Consider the following 12,920-nt stretch of genomic DNA (forward strand, 5'->3'; position numbering starts at 1 on the left):
CGTATCGCCCTCCATGCTTGCTGAAGTACTCTCGAACACATACCCTGCTAAACTCACTTACGTCTAACTGTCATGTCATGCAACCTTAAATGTAACAACGCCTTGATACCTTTGGGTTTAGTGCACGATATAAATGTAAACAAATAAAATGCTCATGGAAGATAGCGAATGGCAAGGCCACCCATCTGAACACATCTATCACCAGACACCACTCTTGAGACACATTGCACAACAGCTCTGCCATACATTTGCAGCTATCGATCAGGACCAAAATGCAGTCATGCTGGATACATAATGAGTCTCCAGACGATCTCACAGCACCCATCCACATGCCAGCTCGATATGGATAGCTAATGGGGACACCCCTAAACTCCTTTGTATTGGCTATACTGCACACAAACATTCTAAACTCCTCCTACAAATTTCTCATTCCTTGGACTTCGGTCCACAGTGGGTGTTCACCTACAGCAGTAATTGGTTAATTAGTAATTGTATAATGTAACAATATGCTATACTCAACTAATAAGAGACAAGATAGGGCATATTTTTGTATGAACTATTGTATGACACAGAAAATTACTTCCTGGAAAAGAATCATGGTTTCTTATGTAATATTGTAGGTGCAAGTGCCACAATAAGATCAGAAGAAAGTAACGTATTACCTACAAAGGCTTTGGGTATGATGTGAATGTGGATGCCTAAATAAAGATTGTTATGGTTGTAGGAAGATGAGGCAGGACCGATGCACAACGTAGTGATCCGCAAGAGCCTACACAATATGCTTTTCCAGCATGCCGCTAACTATTTTCACCTACACTTACGAATGTGCTAAAACATTTCTAAGAAATTCACATGCTCGTGTCAGCTATCGTGCTAAATTACGTTGTGTGTGAGCGTAGGTTAATGAAAAGCACCCAAGCATAACATATGTGATGTTATGTTGTGTTAATATGCAGGAAAGTTGGGCCTGATAGACGTGGTCAAATCTGCTCCAAACAAAATCCCAAAGCCCAAGAAAGGATTGCGAAGGGGGTGACAAGGGAGCAGTCTGCAGTACGTGCCGGGTAAACTGCTGCTGTGTTTCTTTGCTTGCCATTGTTTTGGAGGCGTGCGCCTGGAGGCGTGTGCTATTCTGGCTGTGAACATTTAACCATTCTCGCCCGCGAAGCGGACCGCGAAGGGAGTGACAAGTGAGCAGTCTGCAGTACCTGCCGGGTAAACTGCTGCAGTGTTTCTTTGCTTGCCATCGTTTCGAGGCATGCGCCTGGAGGCGTGTGCTATTCTGGCTGTGAACATTTAATCATTCTCCCCCGCAAAGTGGACCGCAAAGGGAGTGATAAGGGGCAGTCTTCAGTCCGCGGGACCGTGGGACGTGCTATGCGGCTGGAATTCTCAGTTACCGTTTACTATGACCGATTTATCGTGAGGATTAGCCTACCCTTGCCCCGAACAAACATTCAGCGGATTCTAATCTACTTACCCAAGGGAGCAGTCTGCAAGTCCCCATGAGCGTGGGCCGTGCCGTGCTGACGGGCTTTTCAGGAACCGTGTTCTCTGATTTGTTCTGCCTTGATTGAGGACTAGCCCGCCCCCGTCCTGAACAGTCACTTGTTGGTTTCTCTTTCACTTGGCCTCTTAACACCTCTTGGGTTCAGCCGTAAGACTGCGGGGTTCGCCCTTTGATCACGGCTGCACCTCTGAATCTAAGTTCGCTATTGCGTAGCCTATTATCAGCAGCTTCAAGGGCGGGACCTCATACACAACTTCCTTACGGTTAGGGTAAGGAACTTTTGAAACTACAAATTGACCGCGCCTATTTAATTGCGCAAGGTATATGCCGTTTTACAGGCAAGGACCGCAATCGAACTATAACCTTCAGAAACGTAATAGCAACTTCCCAGAAACTGGAAGAAACAGTAGAATGGCCAAAGCTAAACTAAAAAGGAAAGAACCCCCTGTGAAAGGGGCTATCACAGACTTTTTTCCACCTAACGTCCTTCCTGAAGTAAACTCCATCGCTACGGAAGTAGAGGAACCGGTGAACAATCCCACTGCGGCACCTCATGAAGTAACTAATTATGACGACATAGATAACAATTCACTTCTTGATCTCTGCCTATCAATGCAGCGGGCTATGACTCCAGCACACCCGCGCCAGTTATGTGACATCTCACAGAATCCCCTACCAAGTGCACCATTTTCACAGAGGGATCACGTTGAAAGACTATCTACATCTTCCAATTTGGTTCCGTTTCAGGAGCCCTCTGTATAGGGAACCAACACCGAATCCAGCCGAGTGTCTACTACGAACACTCCCGCCTTGGCTGAATTGCAATCCTCAGTGGCTTCCTTGCAGTTCGCCCTAAAAACCCTTCTGAAATTGTGTGGGTGTATCCTAGAGACCACTTTCACTATCGCAGTAAGAGAAGGAGGCAAAGGTACCCCTGGAGTAGAAGAAAATCCGGTCCCTAGGCTTATGGACAGCGACCCTGTATGTCCTCCTTCTGACCCCATACCTGCACTTGAACCTTCAGAGGAGTCAGAAGTATATTTCTCTCGCAAACAAAGAAGGCAGGCTAGAAGAGCAGCCATGAAAAAAAAGCTGTGTGTAATAGCCTCTCCTCTGCCCACGACCGCTCCGCTGGGGAAACTGTCAAAAAAGGCCAAAAAGAGAGCAACTAGGGCGTCGAAACATAAAGCAAAGGGCCCAGGCTTTCTCACAAGCTGGCTTATTCCAGACATTGCGTTTGAGTCTATATGTACAGAAGAAAATCTATTCAATCTCAAATCATCTCAATTGAACAACGACTTGGAAAAGATCTCCTCCACTCCTAACAAAAGCCCAATCATGGCTCCTTTGGCAATAAGTATCTCTAATCCACCTACCATCAATGAGCCCCCACAAACTGACTATTCTAATAATCGCATTTGTATTATCAAACATTTGTATCAGCAACACGAACGAAACTGGCTCACCCGGTCGGCCCTCATGACCAGGCTCCACTCATTGCCTCAACTTAGTGTTCTCAGTTCTGCAGACTTTGAATACGTGGAGCCTCTCCATGTTACCAACCCTAATGTCTCTGCAGTCCACTGCAAATTCTTAGCCACAGCTCAATTGATGCGAAGCTTCAAACAAAACCTGTTAGTTGTAGACAATGAGATTGATGCCGACCCTGAAATGGAAGACCTCAGCTGCCCACGTAAGGTGGTTTCTCTGCCGGAAAAATCTCCCACGACTTCAGATCTATCTAAGGTGGACAACGGTCAGATGGCGGACGTACAGAAAGTTCTAAGTTGGCGGGTTGAATCCCTCCCTCTAATCATAAATAAACAATGAGACCATACCATTGTCTCATGGAATTGTAGAGGTTTTAACCATTTACTATCCTCGCAAGGAACAGCAGATATCCTAACAGACCACTTGTGCATTTGTTTACAGGAAACATGGCTGGTCTCTCCGGTGATCCTCACTGGATATACATTATATCAGTCTTTTGCCAAGAAAGGCCCCAGGGGTAGACCATTTGGAGGGTTGATTGTGGGTGTGAGGCACTCTGTCCAATCTCGCCGAATTAACACCAGCCAACCTGATAACATCTTAGCTGTGGAAATTGTAGTCCCTTATGAAGACACCTCTGAAAGAATTCTACTCATAACCTCATACAACCCTCCAGGAGCTGTATGCAAAGAATCATTAGAAGAGTCTGCCCATGAGCTACTTAGCGAATGGACTACGATACCGGGGAGTAATTCAGTTATATTCGCAGGCGATTTTAACTGCCATATAAAGGGTAAAAAAGGCACTACACTCAATCCCCTATTACACCCCAAGGGGTGTATGCTTCACAACGTAGAAGATTCTGAAGGCTTAAATTGGCTACACTTTTTTTCTGATTGGAACTTGGAACTCATTAATGGGAGAATGCAAAGTGACTATCCCGGTAAACATACTTGGTGTAACGCCACTGTAAATAGTACCCTGGATTACATATTTGTGAGTCCGAACATAGTCAGCAGAACTAAAGACATGAAGATCACCTCGAACAATTGGAGCGATCACAGCCTTCTAACCTTGACTTTTGCAGCTGAGTGGTCAAGACCGAGCCCCAGCTCTATGGGTAACTTGATGACTTATCAAGCTGGCACCTTTATATGTTGGCACCCAAAAAATATCAAAAACGCGGCTCGTTCAACTCATGCTCTCCCGCTCTATGATATCCAAGCCTTTACCAAATTCACTGCTAACGATATTGAATCATGGATTGTGGCCTTTTCATCATCACATGCCACAACAACTTCTAGCATGATGATCCAAGATGGAAGAAAGACCATACCCTTTGATAAAACCATCCGTGACGCTAAACGAGCACTAATGGCTTCTATTCAAAAAGCAAGAACTGCTACAGTTACACTCGAATCCTTTGTAACCCAGCATAGAACCCTTAAGAACAAATATCGTGCCTGGATTAAGACCAAGAGAATAGCAGAGAAGTTAAGTCACTGGCAACAAATGGTACCTTGGTATGCTCCAAAAATACAAGAAACATCTGGGGTGTATTAAATGAAATGAGGGGTTCTACTCAGCACACCATGGTTAACCCGATAGGTGCCCAGCAATGGTCTGAATTCTTGTCTACACGCAATGCTACAATAACATCAGTCCAGCACAGCAGCTGTGAATTGGTCCCTCTTGAAAAACCCTTTATAGTGACTAACGAACAACTCTTCGCCAAAATTAAATCATTAAAACCATCTAGAGCGCCAGGACCCAACGGCCTAGCCAATGCTGTATTGAAAAGCAATCCCGATTTCTGGCCCAGCCTGATTAAGATCCAATTTGACAACATATTGGAAACTGGTAACATACCGACCTCATGGCAAACCTCCATACTGATCCCAGTCTTCAAGAGAAGAAACAGACTTGAACCAGGAAACTACAGACTACTGTCCATGTTGGACTATACAGGGAAGTTATTTGCATCGATGCTTCTAGATAAACTGGAGACATGGGCAGATAGAACTGGAATATTCAATCAATTCCAAAGTGGATTCAGGAAAGGCTATACAACCAACATGAACCTGACGATCATCGATCTACTGAGGACTGGAGCTAAGACCAGTGGAAAACCTCCTCTATATGCACTCTTTATAGACTTTTGAGTGGCTTTTGACACAGTTCCCCGTGATAAACTCTGGTCAAAGTTGAAACTATTAGGTTGTCCCAAAGAACTCCTCTATTACTTGAGAGCCTTACATCGAAACACCATGGCTAAACTCCAAGGCCATATGAGCCCTCCAGTTCCACAGAATTGCAGAGTGAAACAAGGCTGTGTCACAGCTCCTTTCCTATATAATGTATTTACATACGATCTTCCCATAGCGGTATGTGCAGTAAACAATTGCCCTCCACGGATCGGATCCGAGCACTGTCCTGTGCTCGCCTAAGCTGATGATCTGATCATCATGGACCACACCTTCAGCGGCCTATCTAGATCGGCAAACGCGCTCTGGGAGTATGCCCTTAAAAACGATCTGGTTATCAATAGTGAAAAAACCCAAATAACGGTATTTTCGGCAAAAATTGCCAGACCCAAGCTAGTCATGCAGGGGACTGAGATAAAATACACCACCACAAACAAATATCTGGAGATGGAGGTTGATGTCACAGGAGAATACACTAAGTGCATACAAACTCGAATCACCAGAGCTGCCCAACTAACCGCATTAATACACCGCTTTGCAATAAAAAATTGTGGTTATACTATGTAGGGTGTGCGCCAGCTCTACTTGCAGATCTTGGTCCCCATGGTCACTTATGGATTGGAGGCACTACTACACATCAACTTAGGCTGGCTCCAAGTCATAGAGGGCAAATTTTGGAGGCGGATATTGGGCCTCCCCCAATGTATTCCAATGGCGATACTAAGACTGGAACTGGGGCTAACTTCCCTTAAAGCTACTGTACTTAAAAGAAGAGCTGAGATCTATTCTAAGATGACCAACCAACCACTGAACCCCTTGCTAAGATCATTGCAACGATAAATCTCTAGGGAGGCGACTCTCTATCACCTAAAAGCCCATATGGAAAACCTGTATAAGGAGATTGTTTGTATCCCAGCATTGAGGGACACAAGTGATGCATCGAAGAAGGCTCTTTCTAAATGAATAGATCTTTGGGATTGGCTCGAGAACTACGATCATCTGAGCAAACTTACGAAGTATCAATTCGTACAGTATAGACTTTACACCTATCTTTAACCACAGCTGTACTTTAATCTGAGTCCCTCCAGTAAACTTAGATGCTTCCTTCTTTTGCTGCGTCTTGACTGCTTACTGGTAACAGCCAACAAGTGGATAGATAACCATCTACTCTTGCATGAAAGACATTGTCGTATGTGCAAGAACACCTCCATTAATGAAACAGCTATACACCTTCTAACAGCCTGTCCGATCATGCTCAAAACCTATGAACTATGCTCGGGGGAAGTGGTCCATAATCTGGAGCACATAGAAGAACCATGGTTCTGGTACCATAGCCTGAACTCGACTTCTATAAAAACCCACATAGCTATGTATAGCATATGGCTGAATATTGAGAAATCCCTGGCTATTACCATCTAGCCCATCCAACATTTCAATTTTATCACAGTATACTGGGCTAACAGTTACGCCCTCTACCATATGATATGTAGAGTTCATTATCATCTTTGAAGGTTACTGGGGTACGATGCCTGAACCTGTGAAATTAACTTAATGTATTTACAGCTACACTGATTGGGGGAAGGGAAGGCTTAGATCCCAGAGGAAAAAACATAATGAAGTGTATTTACATGATGCACGGTATAGGACTACTAATGGTACCTACTGCCTTTCTGTTTTTCGTTGCAGTGGCATCACAATATTATTGATATGTAGATTGACTCTTCATCCTTGGAAATTTCATGTCAAGAATAATCAGTTTTAAATGAGGTCTTTGCCTTCCCAATTTTGTCTGATCTTTCCTGATTTTGTTTCTCTTTATATAGTTTAATTCTTTCTATTTTCACTTTATTCTCATCTCTTTTTATATTCTCTTTGTATTGCTTGTTTAATATTCTATTCTTTTATTAGTATACATATGTGTAAAGTTTATATTTAAACTGTCTCACATTATTAAATAAATAAATAAGTAAAAAATCAAAGCGTTAAAATCAATGCATAAAAACACTGCCAAAAGTATTCCAGCTCCCAAAGAGCACAGGACATTACCATGTTCGTTCTCTGAATGATCCCTAGTGACTGTTGAGGAGCTATTGAAGCAAATTTCTTATATACACAGGTGAATCTGGCTCTCCAAACTCGATTACCTGAATCTATTCGAATCTAGAAGTCGGCACATTTGGAATACAGTGGATATTTGTGTGATCCAGGGTTTGGCAGAACTTATTCAGCCAAACATAGCTAATGACAGGTATAGAGAGGGCTCAGTTCAATCTCTGTGGGTCCTAGAAGAATTACCCCTCTTCCAGCTGACCTACAACACTATTTTATTTATTGTGATGGTTATTGTGTTATGGTCTGTATCAAAACGTACACAAACATAACATTTTTTACAGTTGATTAAATAACAATGAAATGCACGCAGTACAATCCTTTACATAGATAATATACAATATAAAGAAATTGTGAACATTCATTTGGTGTAACATTATATAAAGACATAATAAAAACAGGGCAAATAAGTAATGTGATGGAAAGGGATAACAGCTGGGATATGTCAGTCAGGTACTTTAGAGTACACGATTAAAGCCACTTGCCTCCCCCCCCCACCCACTCATCAACAATTCATAACCAAAAACTGAACCGGGAATTAAAACTTAATCAAGTCATAAAATCCTTAAAATATTTCCCCATTCTCTCATAAATCTTTGGACATTCAAAGAGCAAATTATTCTAGTGTTTTTTATAACCTCAGTGACCAGACAAAAATGACATGCAGGACTTCTCGTGCCTACAGCTTCGTAGGTATAGCTATATGTGTGTCTCTGAGCAGTCCCTCCACATGAGGATCAGTTTTTCAGGACACTGCCTAGATAATTAGGATGTGGTTATCCAGCCCCAGTCCTCACTCTCCTTGCTCGTATGTAATCATGGTTCCATTGCCATGGCAATGCATGAATAGCAACATAGGTTATAGATGGTGCTATACACCCTGCTTCTATTCCTCACCATTTTCTTGACATGGACTTTTGAGGTTTGATCTGTATTTGGTATTTTTTATACATTCTTACTAATCATGTTTATACTACCAAAAGACCCCTATGGGGAGGATGGGTGGAGTAATTTGCTATTTCTTTTTAATTTTATTTATTGTGTATTAGTCCAAATCATAGAGTTTTCACAAAATACATTAAGCCATACACTCTAATCCATATAATGTAAAGCATCTCAATCAGAAAATCAGGAAAAGAATAAGAAAAAATGAAAGAAGAAAATAAAAGAAAAACAACAGAATAGCAATAAAAACAAATCTAACATTGCACAGTTCAATCATAATTAAAAAGAAACAAGCAAAAAAAAAATCTACTCAACGGAATTAAATTGAAGTAAAACGTCATAAGAAATCATTCATCAGTAAAAGCAAACACAAGAAGAGACTGATGACATTCATAAACTTCTTCCATAATCAAATCAGCAGATTCATGATGAGGACCAAGCAACTTCCAGTCCCTCAATAGCCTAACATGTTTCACTGTAGTGATTTATTATAATTTGGATCATATACACGTTCCAAAATTAAGCAGAATGGCTGCATCTCGCAGGAGGTTTCTTGGAAAAAAATGCAACTTGATTATAAGGGACAGGCAGGAACGGGGTCATGAAGACTTGTGTTGCTTGCAGTTGTCCTTTGAAGAAGCAAGTGCTGAAAACATTGATACAGCACTGAGCCAAACACTTTTCTGGTGGTGCTGTGCCAATAGGGCCCAGACACACTCAGAGCAGTGCGTGTAGTACATTAAAGAGTGATGCATTGGCACCTGTGAGATAGTCGTAGAACTCTTAGTGTAAACAGGCTGCAAGTCTACATTGTGGTTCATCAGTAAAGCTTTATCTGCATGTCTTATGAATTGAGTAGTGTGGCGTGATGCAAGTCAGGTTTGAGGAACACTGTCATGTGTAAGTGTGGGTCCTGCGGGGTAGTTTTTGGTACAATGGAAGACGTATGAGCAGGTTTGCCTTAGCACAGGGAAAGCAAGATATGCAATGGGCCAGTGCTAAGCAGCATTGCCCATGGATCTACATGCACGTTATCAAAGTTGATGGAATCTCCGAATCGGTTGCATGCATTGTGACCCTTGGACTTTGTCACTGAAATGTGTATGGATTGTGTGTGTTTTAGATTTGGATTTCTGGACTACCAGTGGCTACAGGGTATGACCTTCGCCATTGAGGAGATCAACAGTAACCCTGACCTGCTGCCAAATACAACCCTGGGATTCTGGATGTATGACTCCTGCAGGGTCTTCCAGAAAGTGATGGAGGGAACCCTGTGGATGCTGACAGGTCGAGATGAGGCTGTAGCAAATTACCGGTGCCTGCAGGAACTGCCGCTGGCGGGCATCATTGGGGACTCAGGATCCACGCCCTCCATTCTCATGGCAAGAGTGCTCGGACTGTACAGAATCCCTCAGGTGAGTGACTTAAAACACACAGCGAATGGGGCCATTGGAAAGGAGACGTCCAGATGTTCACACAATATGCATGCATTAGTGGTAACTCTTTACATCCCACATTCTTTAAAGACTCCGATTGACTAGGCTGCCACGTGGCTTCAGCAGAGACCCTTCGATGTACAGATGCTCCCTCGGTTTCCTGTGGCTGACAAACCATCACATTTATTGTAGCATTTCTGCGTGATAGAGAGTATTGGAGCTCTGGAAATAGCCAGAAGGCTGCAGGTTAGTTCTTTCTTTATGGATCCCCTAACCAAAATGAACAAACAAAAGGGGTATCCATTAAGCTCCAGCAAACCATCCTATCCAGGTGGATGCGTCAGTAAGACCATTCCAAGAAGCGGCATAAGGAGCACCATGAAATGCCTGTCCTGTACGCCTCCCATCACCTTTCAAAACCCGCCACTGCCCTCCTCTGCTGCTCCTACAGAGAAATCAATGTCTTTCTGGTTTGAACTACTTTCATAAATAAATATTAAAGTGAGTTCACCTTTTTCAAAATAACACCTCGTTATTTTCTTTTATTCATTAGTATATTATTTATTTTAAGTACATATGTTCATGGTTTTATGTTGTTGTGTTTCAGTCTGGTGTTTTTATTTGCAATGACCTGAATTGGTCAGTATGTTGCCTCTGTGTTGAGTTATCTTTACTGAGTGCTCATGCTTTGGTAATTTGGAAAGTGCTCCAGAAGTACATTTTTATTTGCCTATATTATAATTCAGAGTTGTGCATGGCTCTTGATTCGGTTGCCACCTAAACAGATAGTAGTGTGCCCCTATAGACAACTGGAAGGTTCAATATCTCTGCCTTTTGCGTATCACCAAGTTATTGCGAAGAAGAATCTGAGGGTATTAAGATTAAGAATTGCATGTCAAGAAATTGCAATACAACATATACTCCAACGCACCTTCAATGTGACAGGCAACTTGTGGTGAATTAAATACCCACTAGCAACGTGAAATAGTTGAAAGTCGCCTCCTATTTGGCTTTTGGTCACTTTGCAGAAATTATAGCACACCACCTATTTTGTGCACCAAGCTCTCTGTATGGAATCAGACGTTTTGGGTGGTTTCACTTTGTCCCCGTGCAAATGCTTCGCAATTGCCTGTCTTTGGGCAAATACGCACCATGAAGTCTGCTTTTACGTGGGTTTTACGGAACCTTAATTGTTCTTAGTTAAAAGATTGGGGAGTTGTCAAACCTTGTGGGTTTTCACATAGCTGCTTTGGCCTGATGACTCTGGGTCAGAGAGATTTTGATTAACCTATGGCATTTTAAGTATGTGAGGTTGCACAGGTATTCAGCTAGCGTGGACCCTGGAAGAAAGGGGTTGATGAGCGACTGTACAGGGAGGGATCACAGTAGAATACTCATGCAGGCAGACGGATAAGAATTGCAAGCCTAAGTAGTTATTTTCTTTCTGACTGAATTGTGGGCTTATGATAGGGAGCTCAAGGGTATTTCTCGTGTACCTTATCCCTTGCATAACATCTCTTTTGATAATATCATGGTATGGCACAGTGTTGGGAATATCCTTCGTAAACATGCAATGTGTGTGTTTGTGTGTCCCCTCCTATCACTGTACAATTTGCTCTTGGATTCTGCAGTTCTGGCGTCTTATATTTGCGTTGCCTCTTCAGCATTGTAAATGACATTTGTTGTAGACATGTGTGCAGACTTATGTTTGTGACACCACTCATATCATTGTTATACAGTACAAGGGGCCAAGAGGTATATTTTGTAAGAAAGCCTCTCTGGTGCTAATAGCAATTCTTAAGATGCTTTTCAGGTAGAATAATCAAGTAGGATAGCCACCAGCATACGCTATATGGCCAACCACCCTTGCTTTCGCCAATATCAACAAAACAGATGGTGCTTCAGAGGACTTGCATTGACCATCCTAGGCACCAGCAATGGCACTTTCACCTGGGCTTCACCATGGCCAACAAAAAGCAGACGCAAAGGAGACAGATGTCAAACAAGTGAGCTTGCTGAACAGAACAGCAATAGTCAGAACTGGGGACGAGGAGAACTTCCTGTTGAGAGTTCTGCGTAGAGTTTTGCCCATCCTGCCGAGCATTTGCGACCACGGGTGGTGGCTTCTATTGTCACCAGTCAGATCGATTATTGCAGCGCACTCTATTTAGCGCAGCCTCTTGGGCTGATACATCGGTTGCAACTGCTGCAAAATCTGGCAGCGAAGGTGGCTATGGCCTCCCCCTTAGGGCACATATAAATCATGTGCTCCGTTCTTTGCATTGGCTCCCAGTGGCACAGAGGATTAAGTGTAGGGCTCTGTGCCTGGTGCATCGTGCTTTTTCTAGGCAGGGACGGTGATTTTTGCAGGAAAAATTCCCCCTTATATTCCTGGCAGGGTTCTCCGTTCCATTGAGGCCACATTAGTGGTCATCACTAAAATCTGTCTGGCGGGCGTGCTTTTTCTTACGCAGCTAATAGACTGTGGAATGCGCTCCCTACTTGCCTTAGAGGCCTGAGGCATCATTTCGAATTTAGAAGGGTGCTGAACACTTTTCTGTTTTAAGGTCACTGTCAGGGCCAGTATCTCATCTTATCCTCGCGCCAAGAGCCCTTTGGGTGACTGTGCGCACTACAAGTTTGCATAACGTAACATAACATGAGGAAGACTATCATGCTGAGTCTCCATGGCAGCGGTTCCATGTCTTAAAATTGCGGCAAAAATGGCAGTGATTACAAAATATCGCCGCAAAAATGCTGTGGTTTTGCCGCAACAATCATGTAAAGGATGCGGCACATTATACCATTTAAGGGAAGCGGGGGACACCCCCGCAACCCCTGCAGCCCCCGCTCCCTTTAAATGGTATAATGGGGTACACCTTTACCGGGTCAAACCACAGCATTTTTTCTGCGATTTATTTTTTTGCCGGTGACATTTTTTCCCCGATTTTATTACCTCATACCATTGCAGCCTGCTGCCACTGGCTGACAAGGAAAAAGCAAACACTCATTGGACAGAGGTTTATGACATCTTTGGTACTACATGCTCTAAACACAACCACATGCCTGTACCTCTCTGGCACCAGCTCCACAGCCACAAACTGAATGCATCCATCAAATCATCTCATCCCACACAAAGGCTGCAGTGCAGGAACACTTCACTGTTGACAAAGTATGGACATGAAGTGGCAGTTTTCTTCCTTCATAAAAAGAAGGAGGGGGAAG

At 43.1% G+C, this 12,920-nt stretch overlaps 1 protein-coding gene across 1 annotated transcript in view; it reads left to right on the top strand.

Annotated features, from left to right (window-relative positions):
- The window catches only part of LOC138467613 (extracellular calcium-sensing receptor-like), a 232,990-nt gene that overhangs the window by 176,393 nt on the left and 43,677 nt on the right, over window positions 1–12,920 (top strand). Inside the window, exon 3 of the mRNA XM_069607806.1 lies at window positions 9,383–9,674. Coding sequence (XP_069463907.1) covers window positions 9,383–9,674 — 292 coding nt within the window. The remainder of the gene's footprint in view (window positions 1–9,382; window positions 9,675–12,920) is intronic.

This window comes from Ambystoma mexicanum, chromosome 1p (assembly GCF_040938575.1).
Source record: "Ambystoma mexicanum isolate Mex_15411 chromosome 1p, UKY_AmexF1_1, whole genome shotgun sequence".
Taxonomy (NCBI): Eukaryota; Metazoa; Chordata; class Amphibia; order Caudata; family Ambystomatidae; genus Ambystoma; species Ambystoma mexicanum.